The 22,501-nt window shown below is 47.9% G+C and overlaps 9 protein-coding genes across 9 annotated transcripts; 6 read left to right on the forward strand and 3 right to left on the reverse strand.

The window, feature by feature from the left end:
• Positions 1 to 465: 465 nt before the first annotated feature.
• Positions 466 to 2,305, forward strand: N7466_001099 (uncharacterized protein; the record flags this gene model as incomplete). The annotated part of the gene is made up of 8 exons (XM_057160497.1): positions 466 to 631; positions 682 to 712; positions 767 to 961; positions 1,019 to 1,184; positions 1,244 to 1,345; positions 1,398 to 1,527; positions 1,584 to 1,696; positions 1,754 to 2,305. 8 exons carry the CDS (start codon positions 466 to 468, stop codon positions 2,303 to 2,305), a joined length of 1,455 nt encoding a protein of 484 aa, XP_057026745.1.
• Positions 2,306 to 3,357: 1,052 nt separating this feature from the next.
• N7466_001100 (beta-glucosidase) lies at positions 3,358 to 7,581 on the forward strand (the record flags this gene model as incomplete). Its single annotated transcript, XM_057160498.1, has 16 exons — positions 3,358 to 3,415; positions 3,474 to 3,809; positions 3,892 to 4,004; positions 4,080 to 4,219; positions 4,272 to 4,351; positions 4,414 to 4,437; positions 4,557 to 4,648; positions 4,704 to 5,672; positions 5,731 to 5,842; positions 5,899 to 6,014; positions 6,068 to 6,189; positions 6,243 to 6,294; positions 6,346 to 6,767; positions 6,931 to 7,054; positions 7,152 to 7,350; positions 7,415 to 7,581. 16 exons carry the CDS (start codon positions 3,358 to 3,360, stop codon positions 7,579 to 7,581), a joined length of 3,126 nt encoding a protein of 1,041 aa, XP_057026746.1.
• Positions 7,582 to 9,312: 1,731 nt separating this feature from the next.
• N7466_001101 (MFS transporter) lies at positions 9,313 to 10,993 on the forward strand (the record flags this gene model as incomplete). The annotated part of the gene is made up of 2 exons (XM_057160499.1): positions 9,313 to 9,593; positions 9,658 to 10,993. The coding sequence occupies 2 exons, from the start codon at positions 9,313 to 9,315 to the stop codon at positions 10,991 to 10,993; spliced, it is 1,617 nt and encodes a 538-aa protein (XP_057026747.1).
• A 194-nt stretch (positions 10,994 to 11,187) lies between these two features.
• Positions 11,188 to 12,634, reverse strand: N7466_001102 (uncharacterized protein; the record flags this gene model as incomplete). Its single annotated transcript, XM_057160500.1, has 6 exons — positions 11,188 to 11,808; positions 11,868 to 12,024; positions 12,110 to 12,126; positions 12,207 to 12,260; positions 12,324 to 12,383; positions 12,452 to 12,634. 6 exons carry the CDS (start codon positions 12,632 to 12,634, stop codon positions 11,188 to 11,190), a joined length of 1,092 nt encoding a protein of 363 aa, XP_057026748.1.
• An 857-nt stretch (positions 12,635 to 13,491) lies between these two features.
• N7466_001103 (cytosine permease) lies at positions 13,492 to 15,177 on the forward strand (the record flags this gene model as incomplete). Its single annotated transcript, XM_057160501.1, has 3 exons — positions 13,492 to 13,716; positions 13,778 to 13,994; positions 14,072 to 15,177. 3 exons carry the CDS (start codon positions 13,492 to 13,494, stop codon positions 15,175 to 15,177), a joined length of 1,548 nt encoding a protein of 515 aa, XP_057026749.1.
• A 314-nt stretch (positions 15,178 to 15,491) lies between these two features.
• N7466_001104 (uncharacterized protein) lies at positions 15,492 to 17,208 on the reverse strand (the record flags this gene model as incomplete). Its single annotated transcript, XM_057160502.1, has 2 exons — positions 15,492 to 15,517; positions 15,573 to 17,208. 2 exons carry the CDS (start codon positions 17,206 to 17,208, stop codon positions 15,492 to 15,494), a joined length of 1,662 nt encoding a protein of 553 aa, XP_057026750.1.
• Positions 17,209 to 17,756: 548 nt separating this feature from the next.
• N7466_001105 (Pyridoxal phosphate-dependent transferase major region subdomain 1) lies at positions 17,757 to 19,137 on the forward strand (the record flags this gene model as incomplete). The annotated part of the gene is made up of 2 exons (XM_057160503.1): positions 17,757 to 17,841; positions 17,894 to 19,137. The coding sequence occupies 2 exons, from the start codon at positions 17,757 to 17,759 to the stop codon at positions 19,135 to 19,137; spliced, it is 1,329 nt and encodes a 442-aa protein (XP_057026751.1).
• Positions 19,138 to 19,293: 156 nt separating this feature from the next.
• Positions 19,294 to 20,226, reverse strand: N7466_001106 (alpha/beta hydrolase; the record flags this gene model as incomplete). Its single annotated transcript, XM_057160504.1, has 1 exon — positions 19,294 to 20,226. One exon carries the CDS (start codon positions 20,224 to 20,226, stop codon positions 19,294 to 19,296), a length of 933 nt encoding a protein of 310 aa, XP_057026752.1.
• Positions 20,227 to 21,300: 1,074 nt separating this feature from the next.
• N7466_001107 (putative BAP31 domain protein) lies at positions 21,301 to 22,236 on the forward strand (the record flags this gene model as incomplete). The annotated part of the gene is made up of 4 exons (XM_057160505.1): positions 21,301 to 21,321; positions 21,501 to 21,635; positions 21,691 to 21,794; positions 21,855 to 22,236. 4 exons carry the CDS (start codon positions 21,301 to 21,303, stop codon positions 22,234 to 22,236), a joined length of 642 nt encoding a protein of 213 aa, XP_057026753.1.
• Between the last annotated feature and the right edge of the window lie 265 nt (positions 22,237 to 22,501).

Genomic DNA, 22,501 nt, shown 5'->3' on the forward strand with positions numbered 1-22,501 from the left:
ACACGGTATTTACGACATTTGGGCGTAACCTAAGCAGCGCTGATCTACAAGGGAAAGCTCGGACCCCTTGAGCCCATGTTTCCAATGTTTCCAATGTTTCCAATGGACCCTGTGTTTATTTCCCACCGCACTTCCTACCGACGGTCATGATCGGATCTACTCGTGTCTGCAAGGAAGCTTCTCATTGGGTCTCCAATCGGAAGAAACACACGTCAAGTTGCATCAATGACTATTTGAGATACACGGAGCACAGTACGTTAGATCCATAACGTGTGATATAGATTTACGTCTTAAGACTTGGTTCATCTCTCCTTCGTCTTTCCCACTTCCCTATCCTTTTCCCTCTTCCACAACTCTTTCACCTTCCAAGTCTCTGCGTTCACTCCCCCCTGTCGAGTCTCCGTACCTGCATTGGCTGCCTTCGGCTCTACCGACAGGTCTACAACGCTCGTGCGAACCATCAAAATGGAGAACTCTCCCGCCGATTCCGTGATGGTGAAAAAAGAGGATATCCACATCCAGAACGATTCGTGGACGCTGGAGTCCGAGCCCAAGAAGAAGTCGTCCAGCGTCCTCAATGCCGTTATCTCCGGCTCGGCCCTTTTCAGCGATGGCTACAATGCGCAGATCAGTATGTCATCTTTGACACTTGTCTGCTTTCGAATTCTAATCTTCCTCTAGTTGGCTACATGGAAAGTTTGTTCAGCGATCTGTAAGTATCAACAACACGGCTCTACAACGCAACAACTAATCCGGTGAATCACAGTTACAAGGATGCCATGTCCAAGACAATCAAGTCCCGTCTGTCGAATTCTTACCTCATTGGAGAAATATTTGGAATGCTCTTCTTTGGGGTTCTGATTGACCGCGTTGGTCGCCGCACTGGCATCATTGCGGCTACTTTATTCTTGGTTCTTGGTGTGGTACTGGCGACAGCCGCCCACGGCAACACGCAGCTTGGGTATGACTCCGAGATAAGTACATGAACAAGAATCCAAGCTAACATGAACGCTCACAGCATGTTCTGGATGATGATCGTGTCGCGCGGTATTGCCGGATTCGGCGCTGGTGGTGAATATCCCGTCTGTGCAACCAGTGCCACTGAAGCCGCCGATGAGACTGCAAAGTTGCGCCGCCGCCGAGGAATGATCGTCGCAGTCACAACTGACTTGGCTATTGATTTTGTATGTTGCAGAGCAGACGTGTTTCAGAAAGTGCATAACAGCTACTAATCATCATGTAGGGATTCGTTGTGGCGGGTGTGGTTGCTGTGATCGTCCTAGCATGCTATGGCCAAAGATCCTCTGAGGGTGTCTGGAGGATCTGCTTCGGTCTTGGTTTCGTGGTTCGTTACAAGGTTCCTCTCCATTGCTACGAGCATATACTGACTGAGACAGTTGCCTGTTGTGATCTGTTTCTTCCGGGTTCGCATGCTCAACTCTACCCAGTACCAAAAGCATTCCATCAAATCCCGCTACCCATACATGTTGGTTTTGAAGCGCTATTGGAAACCTATGCTTGGAACTTGTACGTCTCAATCTAATCACGCTGCCCAAACGGTTTAATTGATCCATTATCTCTAGCACTGGCTTGGTTCTGCTATGACTTTGTCACCTACCCGTTCGGTATTTTCTCCTCGACAATCGTGTCACAGTTGATGACCACCAACACAACCACTCAAAACATCGGATATGGTGTATGTCGTACCAATTTCTGCAATCTTCATGCTCACAGGCTAACATGATATTCATAGACGGTGATCAATTGTTTCTATCTCCCTGGATGTATCCTTGGTGGCTTTTTGATGGACCGTATTGGCCGCAAACAAACAATGACTTTAGGCTTCTTCCTATGGGGAATTTGGGGTTTCATTTTGGGTGGTGCCCTTACGCCTATCCAGACTGTCTTTCCTCTGTTCGTTGTGATGTACGGCATCTTCCAAGCCCTTGGCGAGATGGGTCCGGGCGTTGCTACCTTCCTGTGCGCTTCGGAGTCCTTCCCTACTCCCTTGCGCGGTCACTTTCTCGGGTTTGCGGCTGCCGTCGGAAAGGCAGGGGGAGCTATTGGTACCCAAGTTTTTACCCCCATTCAAGCCTCGTTCTCTACCGATCAAAAGGGTCAACAGGCAGTGTTCCTCATCGGGTCGGCCTTCACAATCGTGGGAGGAATAATTGCATGGTACTTGATCCCAGACATGTCACGCGAGCTTGAGACGGAGGATGCTCGGTTCAAGGCATACCTGGAGGAGAATGGATACGATGTCAGTGAATATGGCGACGCTTTGGTTGTCAACCACCGGGCTTGAGACGCTTTATTTCATCTTGGTCAAAAGTTAAGGAGGATATAGAGGTTTCCCAGCCCTCTACTACTCGTCTATTCAATGTTACTACATACCGTAGTTTAGTTTAGTTAGTTGACAGTTACAACTATAATCCGTTCCATCAAAAGAATTTACCCACTTTAATTTACTCCCGTAAGCACCATAATCAATTAACCCCAGCCACCCCTTTGTCCTCCTTCTTTGTCTTCCACTACTCCTAGTCACGAACTTGGTTCAAATGTTCGTAGGGGCTAATTGGTTCGCAGATGTCTCCCACTTCAATCAATACTAGGTGTTTTTTGAAAAGATCAACGTTCAAACCGCTTCCCTTTGCTCCAATCTCAAATCGTTTATCAATCTGAGGACTCAAGACAGCGTGAAGATATCCCCGCTTCCCTTCCCCGCACTTGCTGTGGCTAGTTGTCTAGCATGCTTGTTATTTCTGCGTATCATTGCCAAATTCAGCGATAGACCAGGTCTATAGTATTATGTCTAATCAATCATGCTGCTCACTACTGAGGAGAACTCGATTCCCCAATACGACGGTTACTCTAACGCAGCATGGCCAACACCTTCTGTGACATCCAGCCCCACTACTGATAATAACACTTCAATTTAGGCTATTTTCTCTTCGTCTTAAATAGATTGGACTTCTCGATCTATGTCTGAGTTCCATTAATTATACTACAATCACATAATCTTTATAGGTTTATGCTGCCAATGGGGTAGAAAAACAACGACCATGATTATGCTTAACCCCATACACCAAAGTGCTATTCTGCACGTGCTATTCGTATTTTCATTGATTTCGATGGGCAACACAGAGCCCACTCAGTCATTCAATACAAAGCATGTTCCAAGCTCAACGGAAAATTCATCATGGGATGCAAAAAAGTCCGCTTTTATTGATGGGTTGGTGACGAACATGACCATCCCAGAGCTTGGTAAGTTCCTGCACATCCAACACTCTCCCGATAAACCCCACAAATTCTGAAAGTCACCACTAACAGACAAACAAAACTTGACCAGTACTGCAAATGCATCTGATGTTTGCGGATAACATAATCGGACCAAACTCAGACAATGCTCTGTATGGTATGAAAGCCATCACTCGAGTCCGATTAAGGTGCACACAACTCACCATGATTTCCAGACCTGGCAATGCAGCCAGCTCCAGGGGCCTCTATCGGTATAATGCATGACTGGTATCCTACAAACAAGTCGCAATACAACGATATGCAAAAGCTCAACGCCGAAAAATCTAACAAGAAGATACCCTTTATGCAGACGGGGGAGTGTTTGCACGGAGTGGGATCTTTCAAACAATCAATGTTCCCTCAAGTAATTGGTATGGCAGCATCATTTGACACTGACCTAGTGCATCGCATCGGTCGAGCCATTGCTACTGAGGCACGATCGATTGGCATTCATGCGTGTTTTGCCCCGGTGCTTGATCTTGCGAAAGAGCCGCGCTGGGGTAGAGTGCAAGGTTAGTTTACGACTACGATTCCACGGTCATGTTAAAACCAAAAAAATTGGAAAATATCTGACGTGGTCGATTGAAATTGCAGAGGATTGGGGCGAGGATATGGTACTCACCTCTCACATGGGTGTTGCATTTGCCTCTGGTTTATCAAAAAATAGCACGTGGTCAGCCTCTGATGCTGTCATTCCCGTGATGAAGGTTTGTGGCATTACCAGCTTACTGAGGATTTTGACCCATTCTCTGTATTTTTTCTAATTCTGCGCTTTTCATCAGCATTTCGCAGCCCATGGCAGCCCTCAGGGAGGCCACAATGCGGCCCCTTTTATGGGTTACGGAACACGCGAAGTTCTACAGGAGATGCTGGTTCCCTTTAAAGCAGCCGTGGAGCTGGGTGGAGTGAAGGGTGTTATGATGTAAGTCACCAGACTATCAAACCCCGCAGATCGACTCTCACTGTTTAAAAAGGGCATACAGCGAGTTTGACGATGTTCCTTGTTCAGTGAATCCCCTGCTCTATCAAGCTTTAGAAGACTGGGGTTACGATGGTGCGTTGGTTCAATTTAGTATGAAGATTCAGCTCGACACGGCACTGACTAGTACTTCACAGGCTTTATCACTGCAGATGACACAGGTTCGTCATCTCCCCAGATACAATATACCGTGCTCTTATATTTGTTCACTTGGTTGAGGTACCCATGAATTAACAGTTTACCTTACCAGGGCTTTCTGAGCTGTTATACACACATCTAGTCACTAGCTCAGTGGCGGATACCATTGCTCAGTGGCACAACGCTGGGGGAATGATTCAATATTATGATTTTCCCTTGAGCGAATATGTCGAGGTATGCTTTTTCCGCCAAACAGAATCATCTAAGTTAGCTGACTCCAATTATATAGGCAACTGCTGCTTTGGTTTCTAATGGGACGACTGAGCTATCGCAATTGCAGTCGCTGGCCAAGCGTGTGCTGGGCGTGAAGTATGATTTGAATCTCTTTGATGACCCATATATCGCAGACGGGATTGACTCACAGGCAATCACTGCCTCACACGTGCCTCTTACACTGGAGGCGGCCCAGAAGAGCATAGTTCTTCTCGAGAATAACAATTCAACTCTACCTTTACAGGTTGACGAACAGCAAATCAGCACAATCGCTTTGATAGGACCTTTCAGTGACACATTCAATTATGGTGATTATTCTGGTCAATTCGGCGGCTACCCAGTCAGAAATGCTAGCACAATCCGCCAAGGTATCACCGAGCACCTGGCAACTAACTTCCCTGATACTGAGCTTCTCACGAGTTGGGGGGCCAATTCTTGGAGCTACAATGGGCAATACAATATACCGCCATATCTACTGTCTGGGAATGGTACCTCTAATGGTTTGATGGCGACCTATTTTGCAGATATCAACTTCACCGATCCAAGAGTACAAAAGCTGGAGACTCCTAGCCTTGACTGGGGTCTGTATCCACCTGAAGGCCTCCCCTCAAACAACTTCAGTGTGATCTGGGAAGGTGAACTCGAAGTACCTGTTGAGACAGCGACAAACGGCTGGCTTGGCGTCGCTGTTTATGCAAATACCTCTGCCAAGTTATACATTGATGGTAACCTTCATGTTAACGTTGAACCCACCACAGCCGGCAATATTCTTTCAAACATACCAGGCATTTCTTACACTTCGGTCAACGGAACAATCGCGCCACCGGGCTCAGAGGTCTTTCTCTTTAAAAAGGGTGCCAAGCATCACATCAAGCTCGAGTACCAAACCTGGAATTATGTGCAGAAATTCGAAAACGCCAACTCTCTTAATGCACAGGTCATACTGTTTTGGAATCTCGTCGATGCCATCCATGCTCTGGACCAGGTAGGCAATTCGCCCTTCGGAAATCAACCACAATGGGCTAAAATTGCGATTGAAATAGGCTGTCGATGTTGCTCAAAAGTCGGATGTCGTTATTCTAACTCTTGGTGCTAATTGGAATAGCGATGGCGAGTCTGGTGACCGTGCAACTCTGGGATTCTCTCCAAACCAAAGTACACTCTTGTCTAAACGCACGGGAAAACTGCGCAAATTGCTAATTATTAACTAGCCTTGCTTGCGGATGCAATTTATGCGGTTGGAAAACCAGTTGTTCTCATATTACAAGGAGGTCGACCTTTTGCCGTTCCGGAGTATTACAATAAATCAGCGGCCGTCTTGAACACAGTTAGTTAAAAAAAGGTTATTGGCTCTGCTAGAATGTCACTAACAAATTCTAGTTTTTCCCAGGGCAGTCTGGTGGGCAAGCCATCTCCGATGTCCTGTTTGGTACTATCAATCCTGGTGGCAGAGTTCCCATCAGCGTTCCTTACAGCGCCGGGACTTTGCCCGCTTTTTATAAGTAAAGATGTGATCCTGATAGTTGACGGCTTATTCATCTGCTGACTCTTCTAGCTACAAACCATCATTTCCTCGAGACTATACAGATACTCCGTACCAGTCCTTGGTGAGTTTCGTTTTTTGTGTCTTATCCGAAATCAAAATTAATATTGATTAGTATCCCTTTGGCTACGGCTTATCATACACAAACTTCACAACAACAAATTTCCGCTCCACAGTTGACGGCAATGAGGGGACGCAGGGTGATTTGAAATTTGGAAGCAAGTCAAACATTACGTTCCTAGTGGAAGTGACCAATTCTGGCAGTGTTGCGGGAAGCTATGTCCCGCAAGTTTACCTCCTCGGTCGTGTGTCTTCAATTGTTCGCCCCGTGAAACAGCTTGTCGCCTTCACACGGGTGTATTTGTCGGCTGGGGAGTCGGTTGAAGTTTCTTTGGAATTGGAAGTGAGCCGATATCTTCCCATCTTGGATCGAAAATATGAATGGACTGTGGAACTGGGCGATTACACATTCGCATTGCTGGAAAATGGAGGAAGTGACGCTGATACCTCTCTGAATGTCACTTTAACCTGTGTTGAGTGAGGCGCGAATCAGGGTGCGATTAGAGAATTGGTATCACAGTCAGATAGACATGTACCAGCCTTCGTCCAGTCAATTTTTAATGGTTTCCCTGGTTTATTGGAATTTTGTTTTGCACTTTTCGCGATCGCTCCTCGCTAGCTCTTTTCTAATTTCGGCTAGCGCATCTGGAGCCCCTCCTCAGCTCTTCCTCGGTCCGCAAGCCAGCAAGCCACATGGTCACACCCTTCGGGCCGTCAACGCTGGGCATAAAAGGAACATGCGTTATATCTCACCCTCCGACAACGTAGATTTCATTTTGCATAGAAAAATCCACGATACAAAAATCCCAAGTTCACTTAAGCAGTCACATATGGAAAGGGAGAAAATTTGATCTTGCCCAGGTGTTCCCCTCCTCCAAATGCCCAATGCAAGTTCAAAAGGAGATGTCTACAGCAGATTCGGTGCAACAAGATCCACAGCGGTTGTATACATCAGAGGAAATCGCGAGCCATAACAAGGAGGGTGACCTATGGGTGATTATTAATGACAAGGTCTTCGACCTGACAACCTACGCGGACACACACCCGGGTGGTAAAAAAGGTGTGTTCGAAAATTTACACACAGTTTTGCTCTTTCCGCTCATTTATTGACTCAAGCGCTTCAGTCCTTCTCAAAGAGGCAGGCTCAGATGCAACGAAGAAATTCCTCAAATACCACAGACCGTATATCATGGACCAACACGGCGACGCACTTTGCATTGGAGTTGTGAAAAAGAATGATTCCAGCGGCAAGGGATTTTGGCAAAAGGTGCGATCGTCTCTATTTCACTAGGGCTGAATGTTGGTTTTGCCTTTCCGTCTCTCTAAAGTTGGCGGCGCTATCTTTCAAATGTTGAGCACCACTTTGAGGATTCAAATGTTGGCTTGCAGCCGAGAAGCTATGCCACATGTGCATGTCGAGGCCTTGGATTTGTTGATGCATGCTGCCATAGTATGTACAAGTAAATAGTACCGTACAGTAAACATTCCAAATTTTGGATGTTCAAATGTTGGAAACCGGTTACGAATACGGGACAAGTATACTCCGTAAAGAGTAACTTGAATGCGAACATGCATGATTTGTCGAGAGCTTGGATTCAGACCCACCCAGGTTGAAGTTGGCGCTCAAACTGATAAGCCACCATGGAAATTTGTGTACATAGTCAGACATATACGGTCGCAACGTGTTTTCCCCTAATGTATTTCAACAATTGTTCGTGTAGGATGAATCGACAAGTCGGAAATTCTACACACTCAAGTGCTGCACTCGCAAAGTGGGCATGTGATGTCATAGCCACCACGGTACTTTCAACATACAATTCTGCAGTTCTCATCTCCAGATCTCTCAAGCTGTTTAGCCATTGAAACTGTGGTTTCTAACATTTGAATTCAGAATATTTCTCTATAATAATTTTCCCAACAGCTGGATAAAATGGTCTGATCTGGAATGACCCCATATGCGGGCCAGATGCATTACTTATACGGGGGCCATTTACCCGGGGACCCAGATGGACCCAGAATTACACGGGAAATGTTGGTCAAACCCCTGCCCAGGACACGCGGTCGGACATTTTGTGGAATATCACGATTCAACAATCATACAGTCGCACATGGACATTATCTGACTACCTTCCTATTTTGTCATGTGAAATGACTTTGGTTTGCCAGGAACAGAACATTATGAATGTTATTATGAATGTTATGTCATTCACTTATTATGTAACTCCCTGCCTCAGGCCCAAATTTCCCCCAAACGGACAAGTCCCGAGATTCCCCACTGGGGGAATTTATGGAGTACATGGAGTACTGTATGGAGTAAGAAATATGTGTAAAATGTTGGGGAGCGATCGGCACATTGTCCATTTCCCGTCCTCATTCCTAAACAAATCTTCAAATTTCGTGATTATAACTCATACTAGTATAAGAGGTTGCAGGTTAAAGGACCAGATTAGAGTTTTCTTTCAAGTCTTTTTAAGGGTGTGGCTGATATCAGCCTCAAGGCTTGTCTTGCCAGGGTCTCGTCACTCTCGCCACAAGAACAACTTTATTAGTCGAGGCACACCTTCCTTTACGAGAAACTCACACCCTTCAAGGCTCACCGAGATTGAGTTTTTTTTCTCCTTCGAGATGACAAACCAAAAATGCCAATCTCCCCTTTAAAGCCGAACAGCAATCGGTTCACCGAGGGGTGGGATTGACAAAGTGGGGATTCTGGAGAGGGGACCCAAGCTTTCACCCAAGCACCGACGCCTTATTGCTTCTTTCTCGGCACGCCGACCCCGCCGACCCGCCGAAATTCCCATTGCCAGTCCCCGCCCGTGACAAAAGGACAAGGTTCGGGGAAATGTTTTTGGAGAAAACGGGTTCTCCGGGGGGGCGCCTTTGTGTTCGTCAGTGGCTCATTTTTCGCCACTGGTTTTTATAACTCTACTACCCTCCGCTCCTTCTCCCGCGCGCTCCTTCCTACCTCTAGCCTTTCTCCCGCCACCTTTCTATATACCTGTGATATAGGTCATTGATATCCATGGAGTCACACAAGGTTGAAGAACCTCTTTCCGGCGAGGCGCGTGACGTGGAAAAGGTCAGCGACAACTTTAAGGAGGACTCCCATCTCATCCTTACCGAGGAAGAAGCCTTTGCCAAAGCAAGGGCCAGTCCCAATGACGCCTTCCCCATTTTGCTCACATATGCCATTGACGACCATGATAACCCTCGCAATTGGCCAAAATGGCGCAAATGGTATATCAGTATCTTTGTTAGCATGCTGAATGTGTTCACGTATGTTTTTCTTTTTCTTTTTCTTGTGTTACCATCCGTCCCTGGATATCCCTTGTTTCAATGTCGCAGACTCTAACAAGTAAATGTATAGTTGCTGGTGTGCAGGTGGTATCTCATCAGGTGCAACAGGCATCCAAAAAGAGTTTGGAGTTTCATCCGAGATTACAACATTATCCCTGTCACTATACGTCCTCGGTTACGCTATTGGCCCCGTTATGCTCGCTCCGCTATCCGAATACTTCGGTCGCCAACCTGTCTACGTCGTATCATGGTTCTTCCTATTCCTCTTCCAGCTCCCATTGGCCCTGGCACCCAACATCGGCACGATCCTGGTCTGTCGCTTCATCGCGGGCTGTGCAGGCGGAGCCCCCCTGACCAACACCGGAGGTACCATCAGTGATTTGTGGGAACGCAATCACAGCGGTGGCCCAATGGCCGTCTACGGTCTCAGCAGTACATTTGGACCCCCCACTGCCCTGGTCGTTTCCGGTTATATCGGCCTCAACCTCGGATGGCGCTGGATTTTCTGGGTTCTCATGGCCATCTCGGGTGGAATCTGGGTGATTCTTGTGCTGACGATCCCCGAAACTCGACACACTGCTGTCTTGCAGAACAAGGTCCGTCGCGTGCGCAAGCAAATGGAGAAGGAGAACTTGCGATCTGCCGAGTCCATTGATGATATTCATGCTCGTGACCGTAAGGGTCTGACCGAGCTGTTTTCTATTACTCTTACCCGCCCGTTCCGCTTCTTGATTTCCGAGCCGATTACGACCTTCTCGGCTATATACAACGGATTCTTGTATGGATTGGTGTATTTGTTCAACGAGGCTTTCCCCTTGGTCTTTGGTGCTCCTTACGGTCATCCCTTCAATACTGGTGAACAAGGTCTGGCTTTCTTGGGTATGGCCATTGGTCCCGTTGTCGCATTCTGTTTGTACCCGCTGCAAGAACGCTACTACCTCCGTCGCGTCGCCGAGAACGGTGGCAATGGTGTCCCCGAAGCACGCATGTGGATGGCTCGTGGCGGTGCTATTCTGATCCCAATCAGTCTGTTCTGGTTCGGATGGACCAGCTTCAAGTCCGTTCACTGGATCGTGCCTATCATTGCCTCCGGTTTCTTCGGTGCCGGTATCTACATTGTGATTCTCAGTATCCTAAATTATGTCGTCGATAGTTACCAGACGTACTCTGCTTCGGCTCTTGCAGGTGTGATTCTGGTTCGCAACATCGTCGGTGCTGGATTCCCCTTGTTCGCTACGCAGATGTACGAGAAGCTGGATTATGAGTGGGCATCCAGTCTGCTGGGCTTCATCTCTATTTTGCTGGTCCCTATTCCTTTCATCTTCTTCTACTATGGCGAGGCTATCCGTCTTCGCAGTCCGTGGGCGCGTGAGCACTTCGACCAGAATGAGGATAGCCCGCACTGATCGTTCTATTTTGATGACTGAATGCTGCATCCGAGCGGGTTGTTTGAATATAATATTTCCGCATGTTTTTACTGTATTTACGAGGCTGTCTACGTGCAAGTCCACTGAAACAATTTCACATATTTTCCAATGCCCCGGTTTTTAAGGCTCACCTAAAATGCATATTAATCAAATTCCAATATTCGATATCCCAGTTAAAGGTATGTCGCGGCTAGTCGAGCCTTCAGGTGTTCACCTGCGGTGAGTCTGCGTCCATCGTGATTAAGCTCACTCGCACCGCCGCCAAAGCCCACAGTAGAATTCCCATCCCCATCTCCACTTTGGTTCCTTCTCCGTTCCCGATGCGCAGCGACCACCTGACTCGGAACAGGAATAAGTTCCGTACTCTCAATCGGCCCACAAAAGAACGCGATACTATATCGATCTCGCTGCACGTCCGCATCCAGACCCACATTCCCACCAGGAAACACAACCCGATGAACAGTGGACTTCAAAAGCCCATCAGTCCAATAACTCAACACATCTCCAATATTGATCAAGATTGGGGGGAATGGATAGTCCTCATGTTCACCAGAGCCTTGGGGGTAAACAGGAACAGGAGCCCACTGACCCTCTGGGGTCTGTATCTCCAGCCCTGGTTGGCCTGCTCGCTGGAACAGGAGGGTGATACTACCGTAATCCGAATGCGCGCCTGCGCGGATATCCTTTTCTGGTCGGTAACCTGGGACTTTGGCTGGGTAATGGAGAAGCCGAAGTGAGTTTTCCGTGGGACCTTGGCTTGAATCATGTCGCGATGTGAAGAAGTCGGCGGAAACCTTTAAATAAAGTATTGGTTAGTTCATTTGACATCAAGTGAGGTGGATTCATTTCGTACCTCGAGCCCGTGTGCTAGAAGGGTTAAGATCTGAGCGCATGTTTGGTTGCAGAGGTTCGTGAACCGAGTTATATCTGCCTCGCGACTTCTGAGGCACGGTGGAAGAGGTTGGATGATTTTTCCACCTGTAGGCAGAGCGGCCGCGATATTAAGTGCCCTGTAATTTTAAACACTCCTCATTAGAACATTAGACTTCTCATCTTCGTGTTCGATATTCATGACGCATGTGGCAGAAGACTTACTCCTTATAGTCTCCTCTCTGTGTTCCATATCGTGCACCGTCAGTCAATTCCATTCGCGTAAATTGAAATGCTCTCGAAAGAAGCAGATATATACTACCTCATGATGTTTAGGATCAAGGGTCTCAACGTGCATTCCAACCCAGCCGGCATTCTTCAGATTAACATATCAGTACAAGACGCGGAGTGTTACTAACTAAACAGAGAATGAACTCACGGTGTCTCCTCGTCTGTATGGCGCTTTCTCTGAGATTGGCAGAGAGAAAAATTGTTCTGACTGTGTTCGGTTAGTTTTCCGATAACAATAAGTCGTGGATCTCAAAATTTGAAGCAGTGACTGTATACCAGATCAAAGGCGCTTTCTATATCCGATTTTGCAAAGGCTGTTGTTCTACTATCGATGTACAGGAAGCCATACTTCACTGCGGCGTGTAGCATAGCCTTCCCGGCAGCATCATAGTTCGAATTTGAGATATCCACCAAGGGAAGATCAATTGGGTTGGTGATGTTGTGATCATGGCTGTCCATCTTGTCGAGACTTTGGTGGTGGAGATGAGATCAGTATCAGCTCAATTTCTAGATAATTTGAAGCGACGGATTAGCAGACTCAGATCACCAAACGAGATCAAGAGTCAATTCACAGCGGACGATGCCGATGACCGGTATGCTGAATCCAGGAAGTAGAAGGCAGAGGAGTGAAGTGAGGAAGAATCATGTGAGAGAACCCCGCTTTTTGCAGTTGTTATCTCTGCATGCAAGGGTACTGTCATATTGCTAGAACAAACTACTATGAGCGATTAACTCTTACCCCACAAAACCCATGTTATCGGGACTCTGAACTTCTCCAGATCAACAATGATATCTACCGACAGCCCTATGATCGACTAAGAAATGGGTCTCGGCGCTCTCCGTGCCAATCGTGCGTCGACTTACCAAACATGGCTCAACCCCGCATTTTCGTTTCTGATGTGAACCCACCCGGCTGGACTAGACAGATGAGGGAAAGTGTTAAAGCTTGTATACGCGATATGAGATCCGAGGACGAGCACATGTGGCAAGGGGTCCAGGAGTTATGCATGATTTTTGCCGACATTTGTTATGCATCATCTCCCATTGGACAAATTAGGACTTTGAACGCGATTTTCTGGAACCATTTTGACCGTTGATGGACCCTGATTTGCCAAAATTATATTGCTTCTGTGGACCCTTGGGGGTTTTCATTTTGATCGCGGATACACGGGCATCAATACCTTCCGTGCAGGTGGATCACGATCGGAATGCCCCGTGGGGCCCTGCTCCACTAGGAGTGGAATCAATCATTCAAAAAGCACCCAATCCCCATGTCTAAAGCAATTGTCCTTGAGAATTGCTGTTTGGAGATAGCCATGAACCCGATACTCAGTCATGACGTGGAAAAGCGGGCGGGAGCGATAGATCCTCCGCTCGTCGACGAAACGGGCGCTGTCCTAGCATCGAGCTTCGAATATGGAAACTCGGTTTACGCAAAGCTGCAGAGGCTCGGTGGAAAGATCAAGGTGGAACAGCGAGGAATTGAACGTGTCCCGGAGGACGAGAGAACCGACAGTTCCTATTGGAATGTTGGATCAATGGTATTTCCATCCTGATCGTCGTTCAAGATGCCTCTAATGTCTTGGTTCAAATCACTCCCAGTGGCTCGCTGCGAATATGGTTGTCCCCTCATTCACGATCGGGATCCTTGGTAGACCTTTGTTTGCTATGGGATTCGTGGATGGGGTGCTGGTCATTATCTTCTTCAACTTCATTGCCGTGTTAACGGTGTGCTTTTTCTCCACTTTCGGTGCTGCCTTCGGTTTGCGGCAGATGGTGCTTTCTCGTTTCTGGTTTGGTTGGTGGGGTGTTAAGCTAAGTATGATTCTAAGCTCCCATCTGCCTGGAGCCCGCAATATACCTAGTAGCTAACAATCGGATAATTCTCATTTATAGTCGCTCTATTCAATGTATTGGCATGTGTCGGATGGGCAGCTGCAAATATCATTGTCGGGGCCCAGTTGATTAATGCAGTCAACCCACAAGTACCGGGATACGCAGGAATTCTAATAATCGCATTCTGTACCCTCCTCGTTGTTTTCTTCGGCTACCAAGTTGTGCACGCCTACGAATACTGGAGCTGGATCCCAACTTTTATCGTCTTCCTCGTGGTACTGGGTGTATTCGCACACTCAGGCGATTTTGTCAACATCCCAATGGGAACGGGAAAAGCAGAGCTTGGAGCTGTACTATCATACGGATCGACAGTTTTCGGCTTCGGCACCGGCTACACCAGTTTCGCCGCCGACTACACTGTCTACCAACCCAGCAACCGTCCACGTCGCAATGTCTTCCTCGCAACATGGCTGGGTATTTTCCCAACCCTGCTTTTCACCGAGCTACTAGGAGCGGCCCTCGCGACAGCCATGGCAATCAACGGAGGTGACAATGCATACCAACAAGGATACACCGACTCAGGCGTGGGTGGCCTCCTAGGCGCACTCCTATTCCCCCGTATAGGAGGATTTGGCAAGTTCTGTGTTATTATCCTCGCCTTATCTATTGTTGCCAATAACTGTCCCAATATTTACTCAGTCTCGCTGACGCTGATGGTCATGGGCCGGTGGACGCGTCATATTCCGCGTTTTGTGTGGACGATTGTTGCTTCGGCGGCTTACATTGCAATCGCAATTCCGGGATATAGTCATTTTGAGGCCGTGCTGGAGAACTTCATGCACTTCATTGGTTACTGGCTGGCGATCTATGAGGCGATTGCGCTGACAGAGCACTTTGTATTTAGACGTGGCTTTTCCGGGTATCGGCCAGAGGACTATGACAATCGGGATGCTCTTCCACCGGGAATAGCGGCGCTGTTGGCTTTCTGTTGTGGGGTTGTGGGAATGGTAGTTGGAATGAGTCAGTCGTGGTATATTGGGCCGATTTCTAAAAGCGCGGGAATCCCATCTATTGGAGGTGATGTCGGATTTGAGTTGGGATTCGCATTTGCCGCGGCTTCTTATTTGGTTCTGAGAACTGTTGAGAAGAGAATCTTCAAGCGGTGATGAAGCTTTGTTGCCACTCTTGGAATTGATAATAGTCTCAAGATGAAGCCCGTTTCGCCAAGGGCTTCATTGTAATCAGGGAAGAACGAATATTTTCTTCTGAGATCTGCGTGTCATTTTCAAGATTCATTGATTGAAATATTCAATTTTACATCCACGTTTCTTCATTGTCATAAAGTGTGCATCAACCTACTTCAAATCCCAAACTCAAACCTGCTGTAAATTTATCTTCGGCATGAAAAGATACGAATGTGCCTCAGAAACAGCACACAACATGCCCCAGCGGGCAAAGCAATGAGAAGTTTGGACCCGATTTAGGCAATCCAAAACCAGATTCGCTCTGTCGAAGTTGAAATTAGAAGCTTTCAATAGCTGATGAATTATAATCGACCTACCGAGAAAGTTCCGTGGCTTAGGTTCTTCCCACGTTGATTCCAACTCGTCAGCCTCCTCCTTTCCAGACCAAAGATCCATATCTTCAACCTTGACCAGTTTTGTCTTATAGATAATCTTGTATCCAAGAAAAAGACTAGCAAAGATAGGGATATCGATATAAGGAGGTATAAAGCTTTTGGCACTGAAGTGACCGGGGAAGAAAGCATCAAAGCCGTTGAAAAATGCAACGGTGGATGAAAATATGACAGCGAAGTAGGCCAGGTAAGGTTGGAATGGTGCTTTGAAAGGGAGTGATGATCGCGGGATACCGTGGTGCTTCAATCCTTGGTTGAAACGGATATATGTGATGGCGATGGAGGACCACACGATGAGCGTGATAACAGAGCTTAGATTGCTGATCCAGAAGAAGACATCTGCGGAGCTCGCCGAGACGTTCAAATATACAAGCAAACTCAATGCAGCTGTCACGCCAACACACGCATAGGGAACACCAAATTTCTCGAACCGAAGAATGCGCGGCGCTTTCCCGTCAAGGGCTGTGGAGTAGAGAATGCGAGTGGAAGCGTAGAAGAAAGAATTCCCCGCAGACAATGCCGACGTAAGGATGACTGCGTTGATGATGGATGGCAGCACTTTGATCCCCCCGTTTTCAATCGCAATGACAAAAGGACTGGCCCCAGCACCCGATGCCCCAGAATTTATAGCATTGAGCAGCCGGTGGTCCTGAGATGAGACACATAGGCAGACTAAGAAGATACTGCCGACGTAGAAGATAGCAATTCGCCAAAATACACGACGCACAGCTTTGGGGATGTTTCGTCGTGGGTTCTCTGTTTCTCCAGCCGCAACGACCACCATCTCGCTACCTCCGTAGCTGAAGGTTGCCTGGATGAACACTTTCCAGAATGCCAGAAACCTGCCCAGGTCTCCAGTCTCAAGGTACTCATTCATGAGTCCGGGGTTTTTCCAGTACCGGAATCCAATGCGATCCTGTGTAGGTGTACCACCCAGCGTGATAATGAACATGAGTAGCATGAGGCCTATGATGGTAGTGAGCTTTATAGAGCCAAGGAAGAATTCCAATTCGCCGTAGACGCGCACGGGAAGACAGTTGACCGCGAATATGGTGACAAATAGGACCGTAATCCAGACAGCAGAGTCGACACCGTTCGGCCAGTAGTCTATCACGAGAGCTGCGGCGCTGATCTCGATTGGAACACCGATGGCAAATTGGTACCAGTAATTCCAGCCAAGCGTGAAGCCAAGAGCTTCATCGACAAATCGGGAGGCATAGACAGGGACGGCACCCGGCAATGGAAGCCAGGTTGCCATTTCACCCATGCTGTTGATCACCGCGTAAAGATTGAAGCCGGTGATGAAGTAGGCGAGCACCGCGGATAATGGTCCTGCTAGCGAGATGACCTGGCCAGCACCCACGAAAAGACCCGTTCCAATAGCGCCGGAGAGAGCAAGGAATTGAATGTGACGTGACTTGAGTCTTCGTTGCAAGGTTCCCACGTTCATCTTTGCCATTTCTTCTTTGTTCGCTGCCAGTGTATCGGGCTGCGAATCCAGCCTCCTGGCGTCACCCTCCTCTATATCATCTTTGTGTTCGGTTTCGGCGTAGGGCTGCATATCTGCAAGGGGTATCAGTTCATTCTGCGAAGAGAAAGTCAGAAAGGATTTGAGAAATGCCCCAATACTGCACTTTAACGTGGGGTTGCCAATCACTATGTACCTTGTTGTATAGGCGACGCACGGACTCTTCGCACCTTCGAATACGGGGAAAGCGTGGGGAAGAGTGGATTAGCGCGTACTGGACACGAGCTAATTCCTATCTGTTGCCGACAGCCGGAGCATTTTGCATCTACTCCGGATTCTCAAATTGATTTGGTCGGCAAATCTCTGGTTCGGCCACTCAACGCTTCAAGATACCAATCTCGGCGGTCGATCGGCAGTCTCGCACGATGTCCGAGGGTCCAAGCACCCGAAAGTTCACCAGAGTTGTATCTCGTGGTAGCATCACGAGATAAACAATGATTCCAAGTGGGGTGAGTAAATCAGGAAGGTCGATATGATAACTAAAAAGCTGCATGGTTAAACGACAGTTACGACACGTCTTTATATGGCACTATCGCTCTTACCTCTACTTCACAAAACAACCAAAATCCTCAATATTCAGCATGTCATCTGATACTTTCACGCCCTTTGGGCATGAGATGAGAAAGTATTTTTCTTTCGCACCTGGATACAGGAACATGAATCATGGTAGCTTTAGATCCAAACATCGTCCAGTCAATTATGAGCTAAAAAGCCACAGGTTCATTCGGTGCATCACCTCGTGTCATCCGTGACAAGGCCAATGCATTGAAAGACGAATGTGAATCAACTCCTTGTCCTTTCATCAAATATCGATTCCCACAGCTCCTCGACGAAAACCGCGTCGCCATCAGCAAATTTCTTTCTGTGCCCGAATCCACCATTGTCCTCGTTCCAAATGCCACAACTGGTGTCAACACCGTCTTACAAAACATCCGATGGAATGATGATGGAAAAGATGAGATTCTTGAATTGGATGTCATCTATGGGGCATGTGAAAAAATGGCCAACTATATCTGCGAAACCCACCCGGGCAAGGTTCGCACGCGGCAAATTGGGTTCGCATATCCTCTCGAGCCCTCTGAAATGATTTCGATATTCCAGGAAGCAATTTCAACTTCCAAGAGTGAGGGATACCGTCCACGTGTTGCTATCTTTGATACTATCTCATCGAATCCTGGGCTTCGACTGCCTTTCGAAGCCTTGGCAGCCGCTTGTCGCGCCGAGGGTATATTGAGTTTAGTCGATGCTGCTCATGGAATTGGACAAATTGATCTGAAGATTTCATCATGGGACCCTGACTTTCTAGTCACCAATTGCCATAAGTGGCTCTTCACTCCGCGTGCTTGCGCTGTGTTCTATGTCCCCGAGCGAAACCAGAGCCTCATGCGAAGCACAATGCCGACAAGTCACGGTTTTGTGCCGCAATCTATTGGAAAGGCCCAGAAAAACGAGCCAGAAATCAAATCGCCAGCAAAGTCGTATTTCGTCTCTAATTTCGAATTCGTGGGTACAGCCGAAAACGCTGCGTTCCTGACAGTTGGAGATGCCATTAAATGGCGTGAGGAGGTATGTGGCGGGGAAAGCCGGATACGAGATTATTGCATCAATCTTGCTCAAAGTGGAGGACGGAGGGTAGCAGATATTCTGAGGACTAGAATTCTTGATAACGCCAGCCGCAGCTTCACTGATTGTTGTATGGTCAATATTCTGCTGCCGCTGAACCATCCCACGGCTGGCAGTGGATCCCTTGTTCTATACGGGGATAGCGTTGTTACCATCACAGAATGGATGCAACAGGCGATGATCAAGAACTGGAAGACATTTATGCCAGTCTTTCCCTTCCACGGTCAATGGTGGGTTCGTCTTAGTGGACAAGTATATCTTGATGAAAGTGACTTTGAGTGGGCCGGGTGGACTCTGAAGACACTTTGCGAGGAAATTGAGAAGGAGAAATTTGTGTAAACATTATAGTACATAATTTTCATTCCGAAATTCCAGATGAAGTACACGTGTAGCGAAAAGTAACAATGGAAATTTCGCAGTTGTGAGTGACATGGTGACTGGTCTAGCCTGGGGTTTCGAGGTACAACTGGACAGCGGGAGTGAGATCGCAGGGTATTATTGTCTCACCGACGGAGTAATAAGGTCGGCTATGATCTCAGAGATGTGATTTGCCGACAAGCTAAGATGCCCGTCATCCTCAAAGAAATGGGTCTGAGCTTCGGACATTAGCCGGGCGGCTTGTTCCGCCATGCAAAACGGCACATTTCTGTCAAGCTTGCCATGCCACAGTCGGATGCCCTCTCCCGATATGTCCTGAACTTGGAACCCCCAATCACATAAGATCATTAACTCTGTGGCTGAGGGTCTTCCACCCTGTTGGAAAGCCCCCCGGACTGACTGAATAGCTGCGAACCTCACCCGTTCGTCCTTCCACACCATGCGTTCTGCCTCTGGTCTCCCCGCCATCGCTTTGTCGACTGCCGCTTCCAATACCCGTGGATCCTTATTTCTCGCAGCGCGACCCATTGACAGGTCTAGCATTGCCCCGGTCGCGAATCTTGGCATCCAGGCGCCCGCTGTGAGGAGAACCTTCAACTCGGGAAGCATGCCTTCCATATTAAAGGTAGTGGGGTACATCCCGCTAACAACTGCAACGCCTTGAAGACGATCTCGGGATATGGAATGGGCGCAGGCAAGGGCATACGGCCCTCCTCCCGAGACGCCAAGGACAAAAAACCGAGATATGTGCAAGTGATCTGCGATGGCGAGAACATCTCCAGGCCAATCTAAGATCCGGCGCTCATCATAGTCGGTTGACATGTTCATACCAGGTCGGTCAGGCGCGATGCAGCGTAGGTTGCTTTCCTGAAGGAGCTCTGTTGGTATGAGAGACGCTTCAGAGGAACATCCAGGAAATCCGTGGAAATAGAAGACAACATCGGGAAGAGCGGTGCTTTCTTCATTCAGAGAACCACCATATACCTTCCATGCTAAAATGCGCCCGGAGGGTAGAGTGAGAGTGTCAATACCTTCTCTCAGGAGATCCATTTGATGCTAGTTATGCTGCAACCAAGAATTTCAGACCGGGCGATTGATTCGATATTAAATCTGGATGGATTATCTGCTCAGCTGAGTCTGAAGGGACGCGCGTAATATAAATGGGTGTTGCGGGTAGGGACATCAAAGGCGGGAAACGACATACTAGTATTGATCTTGCGATGGCGCTTACGCGAAATGGATATGGATTTGGTAGGCGTACGGGCCGTGCGCCGAATGTACCCAAGCCCTGGAGGTGATAGATCGACGTCCAAAACACAGCACCCATCTCATGGATTACGCTCTAAGATTGTGGTCATTGAGATGTATGTGCCAACTTACAATAATTCCGACAACTCAGAGGTGGCCACCTATATTCCTCAACTTTCTTGCGTAGGGTAGTAGAGTGCGACCATTATCCACCTTGGGAGCCAGAAATTGACAGTATTTGAGCAAAATACACCTATGGAGCAAAACTTTCCGTACGATATGCTCCACGATTAGGTGTAGGCCGTACGGAAACTTTTGACGACTGATGTACTACTGGAGTGGGGGCGAATCGGAGAGATTCCGTCAACTGGTAAATAAAGTTGATTGCAGACATGACACGCCGCAGATTCAAACATCAATGCTATTGTCCATAGCCAACATGACTGGAAATATTTTTAGGCCATAATTCGGCCATTTTTGCAATAGATTAAGCTGTTGACATTAGAAACTCGAGAGATGAAGTTGAGTCGCTGATGATTTCCATCGAAGGGCCCACCAGGTCACGTGGGGGATAGCCGATGACGTCTGTGCCCCGAAAGCCAGAAAACTCCCCCCATAAAAGAACACTCTGCCAACCTGGAAACCTGCCCTCAGCATCGGCGGCTCCTCAATCTCCCCTGCTGCCCAATCTGAACACGTCTGTCTCTCAGCATTCGTGTCTGAATTTCTTCTTTATCTCCACCCTTTACCCCTTTTGCTTTCCTGGTTTTTGTTTACACAAACCAGATTGCACGGAGCTCTCGATCCCCCCACTCCCCTTTTGATCAGCTCCAATAATCGTCTTCGAAAGCTGTTCGACTGAATAAATTCGCCAACATGACTCTCTACTACAGCCTCGTACGTCCGCACCGTCAATTCTTTCTTTTTTGTTTTTGCTCTCAGACCGGGTAGACCGAGGCATGGCTGGAGCCTAATGGGGCTGAGCGATCAGCTCACCCAAAATGCACCACTCACCTAAAACAGCAGCAAATATGCGACTTGGGACTATCGCAAGCTAACATGCATATTCCTTACAGGTGTTTATGCTTCTGGTGTTTGAGATGGGCGTCTTCCTGGCCCTCATCGTCCCTCTGCCTTTTGTCATCAAGCGCAAGCTCTTTACTTTCATCTCGGAAAGCCCGATAATTGCCAAGCTTCAGTATGGCTTGAAGGTAATTTAAATATGCGCAATCCTTTGAATCCGACATCAATTAACAATCTTCCCAGATCACCTTCATTTTCATTCTGATTTTGTTCCTCGACAGTGTCAACCGGGTGTACCGGGTGCAGCAGGAATTGGCTGCTTTCTCCCGGGACGGACATGGCGTTGGGTAAGATTTTCAATAATCTGTGATTCTATTCATGCACCATCTAATTGTTTCCCTAAACAGAGCCGCACACCTGGGCACTGATCGCATGGAGGTCCAGGCTCGCAAGTTCTACTCGCAGCGCAACATGTACCTCTGTGGTTTCACCCTCTTCCTCTCCCTCATTCTCAACCGTACTTACACCATGATTTTGGACGTTCTCCGTCTTGAGGACCGCGTCAAGCTCCTTGAAGGTGACAAGAGAGCCGGTGGTACGGACTCCGCTCGTCTCGCCGAGGCTGGCTCCGTTGGTGAGATTGGCCGCCTTAAGGAGGAGATTGCCGCCAAGGATCGTGATATCGAGACCCTGAAGAAGCAGTGCGAGGGCCTGACTCGCGAGTACCACAAGCTCGGCGATGAGGTCGCCTCCGGCAAGGGCGATGCCAACGTGAAGAAGGACCTGTAAATGGGGTATCTTTGCTCGCGTTCCAATCTTCAGCCGGGCCGTTAGTTTCATCGGGTGATAGCGTGGTATAGTCTCTTACAGGCTGGCTCGCTATTTGCCCCATGGCCTTGCCGAATGATCGCACGCCACGAAAGTCTCTCTTCAGGACACCACCCATCAAACCTTGTTCATAAATTTGATCCCCTGGCCACTTTCGCCTTCCGGGGAAGCGGAAGGAAGACCTGATTCATCGGACTCCTTCTTTCTTGTTGCTCCGGGTATTATT

The sequence above is a fragment of the Penicillium verhagenii genome (genome assembly GCF_028828195.1).
Source record: "Penicillium verhagenii strain IBT 33310 chromosome Unknown utg000002l_segment0_segment0, whole genome shotgun sequence".
Lineage (NCBI taxonomy): Eukaryota > Fungi > Ascomycota > Eurotiomycetes > Eurotiales > Aspergillaceae > Penicillium > Penicillium verhagenii.